The 17,498-nt window shown below is 39.6% G+C and overlaps 1 protein-coding gene across 1 annotated transcript in view; it reads right to left on the bottom strand.

Moving 5' to 3' along the window:
• Positions 1-893: 893 nt before the first annotated feature.
• LOC139416292 (UDP-N-acetyl-alpha-D-galactosamine:polypeptide N-acetylgalactosaminyltransferase 18a) overlaps positions 894-17,498 on the bottom strand; it is an 89,441-nt gene continuing 72,836 nt past the window's right edge. Inside the window, exon 11 of the mRNA XM_071164782.1 lies at positions 894-1,579. Within this exon, the coding sequence (XP_071020883.1) occupies positions 1,430-1,579 (150 nt within the window). The 3' untranslated portion in view covers positions 894-1,429. The remainder of the gene's footprint in view (positions 1,580-17,498) is intronic.

The raw sequence follows: 17,498 nt of genomic DNA, 5'->3' as shown, positions 1-17,498 counted from the left end.
GGATGACCCTAAGCAAACAGCCAAGACAATGCAGGAGTGGCTTTGGGACAAGTCTCTGAATGTCCTTGAGTGGCCCAGCCAGAACCCAGACTTAAACCCGATCAAACATCTCTGGAGAGACCTGAAAATAGCTGTGAAGCAACAATCCCCCTCCAACCAGACAGAGCTTGAGAGGATCTGCGCCAAGCTTGTAGTGTCATTTATTTAACTAGGAAAGTCAGTTAAGAACAAATTCTTATTTACAATGATGGGCCTACTGGAGAACAGTGGGTTAACTGCCTTGTTCAGGGGCAGAACGACAGATGTTTATATATGTTTTTACCTTGTCAGCTCAGGGATTTGATCCAGCAACCTTTCGGTTACTGACCCAACACTCTAACCACTAGGCTACCTGTCGCCTGTCATACCCTACACCCAAGGCTTTAAATCGCTGCCAAAGGTGCTTCAACAAAGTAATGAGTAAAGGGTCTGAATACTTATGTAAATATGACATTTCATATTTTTTGTTTCAAATTTGCCAAAATGGAGAAAAGTTTTTGCTTTGTCATAATGGGTTATTGTGTGTAGATTAACGAGGGGCGGAAAAAAACTATTTCATCCATTTTATAAGGCTGTAACGTAACAAAATTAGCAAAAAGTCTAGGGGTCTGTATACTTTCCGAATGCACTGTATGGGGGAAATAATTGCATTCCTTGCAAATAAAGCCTCACTATTTCTATGTGTTGTGAAAAATATATGTGGTATCAAATAAACTATTTGACTTCATCACCTACAGTATGATTTTATATTAAGGTGTCTTCACAAAAAACAAATCTGAGATGAACAATCTTGATCGACTTTAAATTAAGTATGAGGAATGATTCAGGAGATGGAAAACCACCCACACAAAATATGAATTGTCATCAGCATTTTTACTGTAGGTTTTTATAAATATCCAGTATACACTTATAAAATAGCTTGTATATTCTCCCAACATATTGGCAACAGTTCTTTGAAACCACCGACTTGATTTCATAATAACATTCAATCTACAAACCTGAGAAACAAACCAAACAAGAATAACAAAGGTTTTTCAAAAACATGCTACACAGTAGCATAAATTACAATGTATATTAGAGACAACGCAAGCCTGAATTCAGTGTGACAAAAGACAATCTGCTCAAAATACATTGAAACATGTAAGTCTCACTATAGACCCATTTATAGAGCCAGTTCAATCCCATATATTAACAAAGGACATTATTTACATTTATCAAATGATGTCTTTGAGTCTAAGAGACATCAAGGTACTAAAAGTGTCAGCATACTCATAATTCAATTTATGCCTCAATAAATAGATTTTTAAAGAAGCAAAGCTTCTATGTCTGTCAGTCACAGGTCCAGTGTTCACCATGGGCAGCTCTTTCCCCTGCAGGACTCAGGATCCCCTCATTGGAGAGTGTAGGTTGACAGTAGGTTGGTGATTGTCCATTTCTGACCAGAGCACTTCTGTATGGCCAGCTGGTAGCCAAACTCCGTTTCGCCGTTCTCTACCAGCTCCAGGCAACGTTTGGAATTCATGTTTTCTATGGAGCCTCCCTTTAGGACACAGAGCAAATACAAAATGTTGAGTTATGCAGTCATTTCCCTGTGCTGAAATGCATTGTGTCCAGTCATTTCCCTGTGATGAAATACATTGTGTCCAGTCATTTCCCTGTGATGAAATACATTTTGTCCATCAGGAGCTCCAACTTGTAATGGCAGGCCAATGAGGCCCTTTAAAATCAACATGATACATCTGTAATCACAGAGAGAAAATTCATGCAGATGGATCTTTTACATTTTAGTAATTTAGCAGACGCTTTTATCCAGTGCATAGATTTTCCAGTGCATAGATTTTCATACTTCTTCGTACTGGCCCTCCGTGGGAATCGAACTCACAACCCTGGCGTTTGCATGTGCCAAACTCCTCAGTCCCTGCAGGTGACAAAAGCATACCCATAAAATGATGCTGCCACCACATTACTTGAAATTGAAATTTGAACGGAACAAAACGTGACAATTGTGAAAGGGGTGTGTAGACTTTCTCTACCAACTGAGCCAGAAGGGAGGCCGTTTGATAATGTCACCTGGGGAATAACGAGAATCTATATAACTGAGGCTAGCCTACAATCACTAAGGATAACGATCTAAAAGCCTTCAACCCCAGGTTAATGTCTCTGTTAGGTCCTGCTTTTTCCTCGCCCTCTCTTGCACCCCAGTATCTCTACTTGCACATCATCATCTGCACATCTATCACTCCAGTGTTAATGCTAAATTGTAATGACATCGACTCTATGGCCTATTTATTGCCTCACCTCCCTAATCTTCTACATTTGCACACACTGTACATTGATTTTCCCATTGTGTTATTGACTGTACGTGTGTTTATGTGCAACTCTGTGTTGTTTTTGTCGCAAGGTTTTGCTTGATCTTGGCCAGGTCGCAGTTGTAAATGATAACTTGTTCTCAACTGGCCTACCTGCTTAAATAAATAAAGGTGAAATAAATAAGATATATATATATATATACACACACACATTACTGTAACAAAGTTAGACTTCTGCAGGTGCCAGTGGATGTGGAGGATTTGTCCATTGTAAAAAAATGGCTTGATTGTGTCTGCAGGAACCCTGAAGATCTCAGATTAAGTTAATCGAGGATGTTAAATGGCAACCACCAGATGAGAAAGAAACCACTTTAACAGCATCTGCAGTGGCATGCTACTCAAAGACAGATACAGTGCCTTGTGGAAGTCTACACACCCCTTTCACAATTGTCACATTTTGCTGCCTTCAAATGAAAATGCTTAGTAATGTGGTGGCAGCATAATTGTATGGTATGCTGGTCACCTGCAGAGACTGTAGAGTTTGTCAAGATCCAAAATAAATATGAAAAGAGCAAAGACCAGGTAAAAAAAAAAACTGCCTACGTCTTCTGAATGCCTAACCCTGGGATAGAGGTTTCTTTTTTGTGGGACAATTACACAAATTTGAATGCCAAAGACACCATAATGACTTTCCAATAGGTGTTGAGTGTTCCTGAAAAAGGTCCATTCTCAGGCGTGACAACCTTTTCATATGTGAGTTCCAAATATCTCTAATGGTCACCCCAGCGTGAGTCGTTTTACGCACGTGATGTCAGAAAGCACTCACTGTTCCAAAATGTGATTACTACGCAATAGGACAGTTAACACGGGCTGCCTGCTAATTATTTATAGGCTGTTTCAACATGTCAATTTCAAATGAATTTCCAACACGTATTTTCTAACAGTTTGAATTGAGGTGTGTTCCGCCTCCTCATTAATTCACATAGAAGTAGCCAATTTCAGCGTTGCAGACAATTATGTTTGATGCGTTACTGGGCCGGTGTTTGCGTAGACCAAGTATACAGATATTTGCGCAGTCTTGCACGAATTAGAACATTTTCTGAATTAATTAAATCGCTTTAGCCGTGATTGCAAAATTAATCAAGGCTCCCGTTATTTAGTTTAATAACTAAAATGCTTGACTGTATTTAAATACATTGATGACAAGTATGCTGTGTGATGCCGTGCACAAATTAATGAGTGATTGATTGATGTACTGTATATTGAAGTAGGCCTTTATGCCAATAAGTAAGTTATCCTATAACAGCTACAGTAAGAAATGCTTTTTCGTTTTTCTTGGAATAAAAAACATAATATTCATCAAATGAATTAGCTACATTTCTAAAAACCAATCCCCTATAGTCTGTTCAATTCAAGGCTCCCTTTGACTCTTAGGTCTACAGCTCCATGTCATTTCAATAACTTAGCTTCTCAAAGATGCCCTCTGGTGGGCAAACTAGCACTAACTACAATTAATAAACTGGTCTTGAACATCTCTAAAACGAAGAGAATTTTCTTTGGTACAAATAATTCCCTAAGTTCTAGACCTCAGCTGAATCTGGTAATGGATGGTGTGGCTGTTGAACAAGTTGAGCAGACTAAATTACTTGGTGTTACCTTAGATTGTAAAATGTCATGGTCAAAACATAGATTCAATGGTTGTAAACATGGGGAGAGGTCTGTCCGTAACAAAGAGATGCTCTGCTTCTTTGACACCACACTCCAAAAAGCAAGTTCTGCAGGCTCTAGTTTTGTCCAATCTTGATTATTGTCCAGTCGTGTGGTCGAGTGCTGGAAGGAAAGACCTAGTTAAGCTGTAGCTGGCCCAGAACAAAGGGGCACGTTTTGCTCTTAATTGTAATCAGAGGGCTGATATAAATACTATACATGCCAGTCTTTCTTGGCTAAGAGTTGAGGAGAGACTGACTATCGCTGTACATAACTACTGTAAATAAAAACAGCATCTACAGTGGTACAAATATAGTCTTGAATTTGATCAAATTAAAAACGCACATTATTTTCAATTTTTGTACTAACAAGTGGTTGCCATGGTGAATAATCCAATAATAATTGGTATGACACGGCTCTCGGAACTCATTAAGGAGGCGGCTTCTAAATGAAAATACCTGCAGATCAATAAAATGTCCCTGTAAATCTAATTCAATTTAGAGGATTGGAGGATTCTAAATTAATATCCAAGGGGATTTTATACAATTATAATGCAGGGTTAATAATAAATGTATATATATTTGTAGGGGTTGATGCATTCTTCTTCGGGAAAATCTGGTCTGTGATCTTGATTTAGAAATGTAAAACCTTACAGAGAATATCTAAAGGGGCTTTTATATAATTATAATGCAAGTTTAATAATAATAAAAAATGGTTGGATAACCGATAGAAGCTGCCTCTTATTGAGTAATATAATCATTAATTCAGAAGGTTTAACCCTGCAGTAGGTTATACATGCCCTCTGGGAATGTTAAAAAGTCCAAAAGGTTATGGGTTGAATTTTGGCTGTCAAAAGTATTCAAAATCAACCAATGTCAGCCTTTTAAATGCTTTATTATCCAAATGTTTGAAGTGCGTGTGGGCGATGGAGAGAAACAAAATGGTGCAGTTTGAGGCCATGAGGCGGAGAGTGATTTTTAAAATATATTTTACCTTATTTATACGGTTTTTTTTCTCATTGAGATAACATCTCTTTTCCAAGAGAGACCTGGTCCAATAGCAGCAGAGGGAACAACGTTTCAGACAAAACAAAAACAACTTACATACACTAACACAACATTAACAAAACGATAATCACACATACAGTACAACAAACATTTTACATTAAAAACACAAACGTCTCGACTAAAAACAGCTGGCCTAAAAACAACTACACTCTTCTATGATATATACATCGATCAAGTGATTAAACTCCACCAACGAAACTAGATCATTACATTTTAAAATGTTCAGGGGAGAATTCCAGGACCACGGAGCTAAGTAACTAAAACTATTTCTACCATGTCCTGTTCTAATTTTTGGTACTGTTAAAAGCAAATCAGAATGGGAACGTATTGATATTTATTTACTGACCTGACTAAAAAAGAACAGAGATAAAGTGGCATTTTACCCAATATGGCCTTATAAATCAGTGTATACCAGTGTTTAAGCCTACGCAAGGTCAATGACGAACAGCCAACAGCGCTGTAGAGATCACAATGATGTGTTAGACGTTTCTGATTTGTAAGGAACCTGAGGGCTGCATGATAAACTGAATCAAGTGCTCTCAGGGAAGTGGCTGAGGCCTGCATATATATAACATCACTAAAATCTAAAACCGACAGTAATGATGCGGGCGCTGGAGATGTGAGCAGGTGGGTCTGGGCAGGTGTGATGTAGTTGTCGTTTGTATGTGTAGGTGCCGAGGCTGCATAGAGCCTTGACTACATGAAACTCAATTCCACATCAAGTAACTGATGCAAGCAGTAAAATTTTATTTAAAAAAAAACAGATTAAAGAAACACCTTATAGAACCGCAGAGACTGTGAAGCAAAACAAACATAGGCACAGACACATGCATACACACATGATAATACACACACATATGGATTTAGTACTGTAGATATGTGGTAGTGGTGGAGTAAAGGCCTGACGGCACAGAGTGTGTTGTGAAATCTGTGAATGTATTGTAATGTTTTTAAAATTGTATAAACTGCCTTCATTTTGCTTGGCAGCTAATGGGGATCCATAATAAATACAAATATGACTGCACCATCAACTTGATTCTTTAGCAGACATCACTTGCTGATTATATTCAGTCAACACATATATCTTAAGAATATCATGGAATATAATTGAACATTTTTGTTTCTCTTAGAATAAAAACCTTTGTGTAACAACTGTTTTAGTAAGTAATATGCTAGTCTAGTTACAGCTTCTTCTGACCAAGTAGACAAAAACCAAGTGTCTTTTTTCGGGTGTGCGTGCAGGACAGAGGAATAGCAATTCTTACACTATTGTTCTAAATTCAATCTCCTTCATCATTCCATTTATTGAAATTCTATAATGAACAATTATAAGTTTCTAGCATTCATTCAGGGACATTCGCATTAGCGCCAAAAAGCATAATTATTGCTCTAACTCCCCCTTGTGGTGGTCTGGAGCAATGAAGCAGTTGCGCAGGGTAACGTAGTAAACCACAAATTACCTCTAAGTCCCGCAGCATCATCTCAAACCTTTTAATATTGAGGAACCACTGTATATGGTTGAATCATCAGCATACATGGACACACATGCTTTGTTTAATGCCAATGGCAGGTCATTGATAAAAATAGAAAAGAGTAGAGGGCCTAGAGAACTGCCCTGCAGTACACCACACTTTACATTTTTGACATTCGAGAAGCTTCCATTAAAGAAAACCCTTTGAGTTCTATTAGAGACTGTAGATAGCTCTGAATCCACGATATGGCAGAGATTGAAAAGCCATAACACATGTTTCCTCAACAACAGGTTATGGTCAATAATATCAAAGGCTGGACTGAAATCTAATAGTACATCTCCCACAATCTTTTTATTACCAATTTCTTTCAACCAATCATCAGTCATTTGTGTCAGTGCAGTACAGTGCAGTACATGTTGAGTGCCCTTCTCTGTAAGCATGCTGAAAGTCTGTTATTTTATTTACAGAGAAATAGCATTGTATTTGGTCAAACACAATTTTGTCCAACAGTTTGCTAAGAGCTGGCAGCAAGCTGATAAGTCTTCTGTTAGAACCAGTAAAGGCCGCTTTACCACTCTTGGCTAGCGGAATGACTTTAGCTTCTCTCCAGGCCTGAGGATAAAGACTTTCCTCTAAACTCAGATTAAAGATATGACGATAGGAGTGGCTAGAGAGTCAGCTACCATCCTCAGTAGCTTTCCATCTAAGTTGTCAATGCCAGAAGGTTTGTCCTTATTGACCAATAACAATTTTTTCCACCTCTCCAATAATAACTTTACAAAATTCAAATTGGAAATGTTTTTCTTTCATTATTATACTTTTTTTATACATGAGTACGATGGCTCACTGTTCGTTGTTGACATTTCCTGCATAAGTTTGCCCACTTTGACAATTAAATAATCATAAAAATAATTGCCAACATTAAATGGTTTTGTGATGAATAAGCCATCGATTTCAATGAAAGATGGAGTTGAATGTCTTTCTGCTCATAATTTAATTGAAAGTATTCCAAAGTATTTTCTCCATCATTCTTTATATCATTGATCTTGGCTTCATAATACCGTTTCTTCTTCTTTTTGTTGAGTTTAGTCACATAATTTCTCAATTTGCAGTAAGTCAGATGTGCAGCCAGACTTATAAGCCACTCTTTTTGCCCCATCTCTTTCAACCATACAGTTTTTCAATTCCTGATCAATCCAAGGAGCCTTAACAGTCAGTTTCTTAAAAGGTGCATGTTTATCAATAATTGGAAGAAGCAATTGCATACATTTATCAAGTTCAGCGCCTGGATGCTCCTTATTAATCACATCACACCAACAAATACTTTTTACATCATCCCCAGAAGAGTCACAGCAAAATATTTTGTATGATCTCTTATACACTATTTTAGGCCCAGCTTTTGGAACTTTGGCTTTCCTGGATATTGCCACTGTATTGTGAGCCAATACAGCTTTAGAACAAAGTTCTACAGTATTAGTAAAAATGTGATCGATACATGTGGATTATCTTGTTCCTGTAGTGTTTGTAAACACCCTGGTAGGTTGATCAATAACCTGAACCAGATTACAGGCTGGTTACAGTGAGAAGCTGCTTCTTGAGCAGACCGCTTGATGAAAACCAGTCAATATTCAGGTGTCCAAGAAAGTAGAGCTCTCTGTTTATATCACTTACACTATCAAGCATTTCACACATATTATTTAGATATTGACTGTTATACTAACTGTTAGCACTTGGTGGTCTAACACTCCAAAAGAAAAGGCTTTAGAACTGCCAAGTGAACATGCAACCACAACACAATAACAATTGAATAAGATGTTTTCAAAGCATTACAGGGATATGGCTCTGAATATATACAGCAACACCTCCCCCATTTCTGTCTCTTCTATAGGATGTTATATACTTGCATTGCTACTGCTGTATCATGAAATTAATTATTTTAGTGAGTCTCAGAAATGGCTAAAATATGAATGTTAGCAAGTTATTGATTTCATGAACCTTATTTCTAAGGCTACATATGTTAATATAGACTATTTTCAGCCCTTTCCTGGGTACTTCTTAGAGATAGACATAATATGGAAAAGAACAAACAAAGCAAGAGAAACAAATACACATTCAACAGTCCATTAATGAATTCAGCAGTCCATTAATTAACTTAAAGGGATACGGCGAGATTTCGAGATATAGGTCGTTTTTCTACTTACCCTGTCAGACGAACACATGGATACCATTTTTATGTCTCTACAAGTTTGGAGATTACTGAAGTTCGCATATAATTAGCCCAGCACAATTGCTGGAAGTAGATCGCTCCTCTCAAAATAGGGAAATAGACCTAACTACTCCAAAGCTGGGTGGTTGGTAATTTATAGTCTTACAAAGCTATACATATTAATCAATATTATAGCCTATATTCCCTTCTCTCTCCATTCGATTTGTATTTTTATTTTTTATTTCACCTTTATTTAACCAGGTAGGCTAGTTGAGAACAAGTTCTCATTTGCAACTGCGACCTGGCCAAGATAAAGCATAGCAGTGTGAACAGACAACACAGAGTTACACATGGAGTAAATAATAAACAAGTCAATAACACAGTAGAAAAAAAGAGAGTCTATATACATTGTGTGCAAAATGCATGAGGAGATAGGCAAATAATTACAATTTTGCAGATTAACACTGGAGTGATAAATGATCAGATGGTCATGTACAGGTAGAGATATTGGTGTGCAAAAGAGCAGAAAAGTAAATAAATAAAAACAGTATGGGGATGAGGTAGGTAAAATTGGGTGGGCTATTTACCGATAGACTATGTACAGCAGCAGCGATCGGTTAGCTGTTCAGATAGCAGATGTTTGAAGTTGGTGAGGGAGATAAAAGTCTCCAACTTCAGCGATTTTTGCAATTCGTTCCAGTCACATGCTGCAGAGAACTGGAACGAAAGGCGGCCAAATGAGGTGTTGGCTTTAGGGATGATCAGTGAGATACACCTGCTGGAGCGCGTGCTACGGGTGAGTGTTGCCATCGTGACCAGTGAACTGAGATAAGGCGGAGCTTTACCTAGCATGGACTTGTAGATGACCTGGAACCAGTGGGTCTGGCGACAAATATGCAGCGAGGGCCAGCCGACTAGATCATACAGGTCGCAGTGGTGGGTGGTATAAGGTGCTTTAGTGACAAAACGAATAGGCTATGAATACATGACTGAAGGGTACGCTTCATCATTTTATGCATGGCTTTCTCCCAATCAAACAATGAATGTAACAGACTTCCATCTCAAAAAGTTATTTGAATAGCCTAAAAACGTAAGGTAGCCAAGAGTACTAATAATGAGGGAGAACAAACAATATCAACAGCTTATAGAAAAATCTAATGACAAGTTTAATCAAGTTTAAGCTTATTAAGAAAGAAATTATCCATGCAGGCCGAAATGGGCAATAGCCTATCTTCCTACTAGGCATATCATAAAAGCTTCCAGACAAATTTAAAGTTATAAACAGGAGCTTATTTCCCAAATATTCTAGCCTATGAAGGTGTTGTCCTAAAGGTGTGGCTTTCAAAAATAACAAGAATAAAAGTCCATAGTTTAAGCCTAAGCATAGACTATTCTCAATAATAGCTTTATGAGAGATGGAACGATATTATTTATTTTTCTATTACTTTATGAGGCAAATAAAGCAATTATTATCCAGTTCTGAAGACAGTAGACTGCTTCTATCCAGCCCATGATGTAGGCCTATAAACTAGCTTACTACGTTAAGATGGCCCGTTCTTCATCAGACAATTAATTCTCCATCATGTGTGCGCCACACAGACAGACACAGACGCACACACAAACCTGTTTTGCTCCTCCACCAGAAAGGAATACTAGAATAGATCTGCCATTGCCTGCACTTAGCCTTTGTGCGGCGTTTAACAACATTATCTGTCATCATGATTCATCCAGTTGCATTCTATTATTGGGGTGGCCAATAGGGCGATAGCATGGTATATCTGCCCTTAAAACCTTGTTCTGAACATCTCCAAAACAAAGGTCATGTGGTTTGGTAAGAAGAATGCCCTTCTCCCCACAGGTGTGATTACTACCTCTGATGGTTTAGAGCTTGAGGTAGTCACCTCATACAAGTACTTGGGAGTATGGATAGACGGAACACTGTCCTTCTCTCAGCACATATCAAAGCTACAGGCTAAAGTTAAATCTAGACTTGGTTTCCTCTATTGTAATCGCTCCTCTTTCCCGCCACCTGCCAAACTAACCCTGATTCAGATGACCATCCTACCCATGCTAGATTACGGAGACATAATTTATATATAGGCAGGTAAGGGTGTACTCGAGCGGCTAGATGTGCTTTAACATACGGCCATCAGATTTGCCACCAATGCTCCTTATAGGACACATCACTGCACTCTATACTAATCTGTAAACTGCTCATCTCTGTATACCTGTGGCAAGAACCACTGGTTGATGCTGATTTACAAAATCCTCTTAGGCCTCACTCCCCCCTATCGGGTGCATCTACTGCAGCCCTCATCCTCCACATACAACACCCGTTCTGCCAGTCACATTCTGTTAAAGGTCACCAAAGCACACACATTCCTGGGTCGCTCCTCTTTTCAGTTCGCTGCAGCTAGCGACTGGAACGAGCTGCAACAAACACTCAAACTGGACAGTTTTATCTCCATCTCTTCATTCAAAGACACAATCATGGACACACTTACTGACAGTTGTGGCTGCTTTGCGTCATGTATCGTTGTCTCTACCTTCTTGCCCTTTGTGCTGTTGTCATTGCCCAATAACGTTTGTACCATGTTGTGCTGCTACCATGTTGTGCTGCTGCAATGCTGTGCTGCTGCAATGTTGTGCTGCTACCACGCTATGTTGTCGTCTTAGGTCTCTCTTTATGTAATGTTGTCGTGATGTGTGTTTTGTTCTATATTTTTATTACATTTATTTTTAATTCCAGGCCCCATCCATGCAGGAGTCCTTTGGCCTTTTGGTAGGCCGTCATTGTAAAAAATGTTTTATGGGTACATAATCATAATAGGACAAAGGTTGACATCGCCCAATCCTAGTTGCGATATCTAAACATCTATGCGACAAAGGGGACAGAGAATCTCTGTCTGCAACCACGTGCTCTCACTACTGGTGTCCCCCAGGGCTCAGTTCTAGGTCATCCTCTTTTCACCAAGTCACTAAGCTCAGTCATATCCTCACATGGTCTCTCCCATCATTGCTATGTGGATGACATTCAACTACTTTTCGCTTTCCCCCCTTCTGACATTCAGCTGGTGACATGCATCTCTGCATGCCTGGCAGACATCTCAGCTTGGATGTTGGCCCACCAACATAAAGCTTAATCTCAACTAGACCGAGCTACTCATCCTCCAATGGAAAGCCTGCCATCAAACCCCTGCAACTTGTCCAGAACGCCGCAGCCCACCTGGTGTTCAAACTTCCCAAGTTCTCCCACATCACCCCCCCTCCTCCACCCCACCCCACTCCACACTACACTGGCTTCCAGTCGAAGCTCACATCATCTTTAAGACCCTGGTGCTTGCCTTTGGAGCAGCAAGGGAACTGCCACTCCCTACCTTCAGGCTATGTTCAAACCCTACACCCCAAATCGAGTACTCTGAGGGCAGCTCCTGCTCAGCCCAGTCAAAGAGCTTCTCCGCCCTTGCACCCTAATGGTAGAATGAGCTTCCCCCTAACTTCAGGACAGTGGAGTCCCTGCCCATCTTCCGAAAACATCTGAAACTCTGCCTCTAAAGATTCTTAAATAAATCCCACAGCGTGGTTATGACGGAAGATTCAGCTGTTATAATCCAAATGATGTAAAAAATATCACTATTACATCATGTCAATGCCATTATGACATAATTTCGCTCCCAAGGCAAAGCCTATAAAACGTGAGTCCAGCCACTCAGTGGGTATAACAATAATCATGCCCAGTCCGCAGGAGGCGTAGAGCACCTTGGACCATGAGGCGCAAGAGGAGAGTTGGCAGGAGACGTTAGGTCCCTTAATAATCAATAGCTCCCTGTTAGATACAGTGCATTCAGAGAGTTTTCAGACCCCTTGACTTCTTCCACATTTTGTTACGTTACTGCATTATTCTGAAATTTATTAAATTGTATCAATCTACACACAATACCCCATAATGACAAAGCAAAAACAGCTTTTTAGGATCTTTTGCTAATTCCTTTAATAAAAAATACATTATTCTTGGGTATGACGCTACAAGCTTGGCACACCTGTACTTGGGGAGTTTATTCCATTCTTCTCTGCAGATCCGTTCAAGCTCTTTCAGGTTGGATGGGGAGTATCGTTGCACAGCTATTTTCAGGTCTCTCCAGAGATGTTCGATCAGGTTCAAGTCTGGGCCACTCAAGTACATTGAGACTTGTTCCGAAGTCACTCCTGCATTGTCTTGGCTGTATGCTTAGGGTCATTGCCCTGTTGGAAGGTGAACTGTCGCCCCAGTCTGAGGCCCTGAGCGCTGTGGAGCAGGTTTTCATCAAGGATCTCTGTACTTTGTACATCCCCACAGCATGAGGCTGCCACCTCCATGCTTCACCATAGGGATGTTGCCAGGTTTCCTCCAGACTTGACTCTTGGCATTCAGTCCAAAGAGTTCCATCTTATTTTCATCAGACCAGAGAATCTTGTTTCTCATGGTCGGAGTCCTTTAGGTACCCTTTGGCACTCCAAGCAGGCTGTCATGTGCCTTTTACTGAGGGGTGAGTTCTGTCTAGCCACTCTACCATAAAGGCCTGATTGGTGGCGTATGCAGAGATGGTTGTCCTTCTAGAAGGTTATCCCATCTCCACAGAGGAACTCTGGGGCTCTGTCAGAGTGACCATCAGGTTCTTGGTTACCTCCCTGAACAAGGTCCTTCTCTCTCGATTGCTCCGTTTGGTCAGGCGGCCAGCTCTAGGAAGTGTCTTTGTGGTTCCAAACGTATTCCATTTAAGAATGATGGAGGCCACTGTGTTCTTGGGAACCTTCAATGCTGCAGACATTTACCCTCCCTCAGATCTGTGCCTTGACACAATCCTATCTCGGAGCTCTATGGACAATTCCTTCAACCTCATGGCTTGGTTTTTTCTCTGACATGCACTGTCAACTGTGTGACCTTATATAAACGGGTGTGTGCCTTTCCAAATCATGTCCAATCAATTGAATTTACCACAGGTGGCCTCCAATTAAGTTGTAGAAACATCAAGGATCCATTTTAGAATAAGGCTGTAACGTAACAAAATGTGGAAAAAGTCAAGTGATCTGAACAATTTCTGAATGTACTGTAAGTGTCCTTTAGGCTGCAAAGCTCAATGGGCAAAAGTTCTTAATAATTTGGCTATATATTTAGCCTCCAAATATAGATTTAATATACATGTAGGCATAGATTATTCTCGGTTTAACAAACAATAGCCAAACTTCTAGGATTCTCTGCACTCCACACTCACTAATTTCAATTTAAATGTATGACTTAGGTCAATAGGCAAAACAACTTATGTTCACAGTTCAGATTTGCAAGCAGTGCTTCAGTGTCCTCAAATACAAACTGAACTGATCAGAATGAAATAGTTTTCTTTTCCGTTTGTAAGGTATTCTAATCAACTGCGCTGCTGCGCTTATAATCTATGGGCGGTGCGTAAAACTTCAACTGCATATCTCATGACTAAAGCCTTTCTGCCCCTAAACAAATTCAAAATCCTTTCAAATAATGCTGTAAAATAAAGTACATGAGTCAAATAAGTACTAGATCTAAAACATAGGCAACAAATGCGAGCTGGTAGATTAGTCAGCCAGGCAAGGTGGAAATGTAACTCCAAGCTTGAATGTGCGCCGTGCACAACGGACATGCAGGGACAGCCCTAGCCTATAATACCATAACTATTTAGTCGTATTTCACTACCCTTTGTTGTGACAGTTGGAAATAGGGTCTCAGCTTTCTGTAGGCACTGCATTTATCTCCAAACTCTCAATATTGACCGTTGTAGCGCCGCTTTTTATTTTTAACCAAATTATCTTTGATATATAGCCCCTATAGGCTACATAGCACGGGAAGCGCACAACTACTATTTGAGGTGATTGCATAGGCCGACATTGCCTTCAGAAAGTATTCACATCTAGGGCTGTTACGGTGACCGTAAAACCACACAGGCGATCACGGGTCATGACGGCAGTCAAATTCCACGTGACCGCTTAGTCATGGTAATTGGGCTTCTCCAAGCTCTGATGCTGCTGAAGTCCATTAGTAGTCTATCAAACTTGCTAACTGCCTGGTACTAAGCATTGTATTGACTGTTAAACAGCCATCACTAACATTGAGTAGCCACTTTAATAATGAAAAAATTGATGTAATAAATGTATCATTAGCCACTTTAAATAATGTTTACATACCCTACATTACTCATCTCATATGTATATACTGTACTCTATACCATCTTGCCTATGCCGTTCGGCCATCGCTCATTCATATATTTTTATGTACCTACTCTTATTCAGTCCTTTACACTTGTGTGTATAAGGTAGTTGTTGTGAAATTGTTAGGTTAGATTACTTGTTAGATATTACTGCATGGTCGGAACTAGAAGCGCAAGCATTTCTCTCCTCTAGCATTAACATCTGCTCACCATGTGTATATGACAAATATAATATTTTTTGATGTCACGGTGATTTGATAATCAATGAAATGCAAATGTAATGGAAAATCTAATCAAACAGTTCATGAAAGCCCATGAGCTCATGTTGCGCAACTTTTCTATAGGCAATGCAATTGCGTGAAAAAACAGTCATGGTCTCTATTAAAAAGAGGATCCCATCAGCTTTCTATAGGCTAGACCTACTACATTTATTTCTCAACTTTCCTAATATTAAGCACATTGCTTATAATTACAACAGGCCTATAGCCTACCTGGCTGGCATGAAAATGAACCTTGGGAAACGCGTCCTCCATTCGCTATTTAAGAGCATATATTACATGTATTTTTCAACCCTGTTTCAAGACAGGTGCATTATATGGTCCTTTCCAAAATCTAATCAAATTTCACACGTATATTATTTGATATATGTAAAGACAAGATTAAATCAAGAATAGTCTGATGGGTGACAATATTAGCCTAACACTTGTGAACTTCTACAGATGCACAATCGAGAGCATCCTGTCGGGCTGTATCACCGCCTGGTACGGCAACTGCTCCGCCCACAACCGTAAGGCTCTCCAGAGGGTAGTGAGGTCTGCACAACGCATCACCGGGGGCAAACTACCTGCCCTCCAGGACACCTACACCACCCGATGTCACAGGAAGGCCATAAAGATCATCAAGGACAACAACCACCCGAGCCACTGCCTGTTCACCCCGCTATCATCCAGAAGGCGAGGTCAGTACAGGTGCATCAAAGCTGGGACCGAGAGACTGAAAAACAGCTTCTATCTCAAGGCCATCAGACTGTTAAACAGCCACCATTAACATTGAATGGCTGCTGCCAACACACTGACTCAACTCCAGCCACTTTAATAATGGGAATTGATGGGAAATGATGTAAAATATATCACTAGCCACTTTAAACAATGCTACCTAATATAATGTTTACATACCCTACATTATTCATCTCATATGTATACGTATATACTGTACTCTATATCATCTACTGCATCTTTATATAATACATGTATCACTAGCCACTTTAACTATGCCACTTTGTTTACATACTCATCTCATATGTATATACTGTACTCAATACCATCTACTGTATCTTGCCTATGCCGCTCTGTACCATCACTCATTCATATATCTTTATGTACATATTCTTTATCCCCTTACACTTGTGTCTGTCTATAAGGTAGTAGTTTTGGAATTGTTAGCTAGATTACTTGTTGGTTATTACTGCATTGTCGGAACTAGAAGCACAAGCATTTCGCTACACTCGCATTAACATCTGCTAACCATGTGTATGTGACAAATAAAATTTGATTTGATTTGATGCCCAGCTTCAGTCAAGAAACAGCCATGCATTTTTTATGCAACTTTTTCAAATTCTAGCCCATACGCCTATATGTTTTGAAAAGGTTTGTATCACAACTAAAGCGGCCAAATAACTTACTAAAATTAAGCAAATTAATTTGCTTTACAACGGGTGTAGAGCCTAACTGGCATAGATAGACACGTGTGTTTCAAGTTTGGGGAAGATAATTTTTCACCATATAAATGCACCTTTATAATGAAAGCATTACATGCATAATCACATTTGCGGTCCCTTTTGAGAATGGTGTTTTCCTGCTAATGGAACATTTGCGTTTATAGCCTACGGCCGTGTGCGCATTGCTGCGCTTATAATGTGAAAATATAGCCTAATAATTTATAAACAGTTTAAGCTAAATGTTTGGATCTGTTGAGTCAGGCTCATTGCTGAATACAGGTTTTTTGATGCTGGTGGTTGTATTAATTTAGGATCTACCGCATCCCACAACTGTCCCAGACTATGTTTGGAATATTTATTTCTAGCTTTTAATATAATAGGTCAACTTTTGTACTATGGGGGATAGTATATTGACAAAAGGCTAGTGATGTTTCTGTTCATTAGGCCTATTCATCTTTTTGGCTGACAAAAAATAAATGACAGTTCTTCCTATAACTTCAATATTCGCCTCGGAATTGGATAAGGAAGCGCGCAGTTGCGTCCCTGATGTGTCCGTCTTCACTTGTAGCCTGTGAGAAAGACCTGTGTGAGAGGTGCTTCGGCACGCAGCCGGGAGAAGGGAATTATAATTGTTATATTCAGTCCAAGGCATGGATTTTTTTTATGGGGCATTACAGCCACACAAAGGGGATGCAGCCGGGAAAATCGAGGAATTATTAAATGTTTTTCAAATTGTGAATGAGAGAGAGTGATGAAGTGTTTACCA

Source organism: Oncorhynchus clarkii, chromosome 1, assembly GCF_045791955.1.
Source record: "Oncorhynchus clarkii lewisi isolate Uvic-CL-2024 chromosome 1, UVic_Ocla_1.0, whole genome shotgun sequence".
Classification (NCBI taxonomy): domain Eukaryota; kingdom Metazoa; phylum Chordata; class Actinopteri; order Salmoniformes; family Salmonidae; genus Oncorhynchus; species Oncorhynchus clarkii.
Note: the sequence above shows the minus strand (reverse complement) of the source record. Positions and strands in the feature narration are given on the sequence as shown.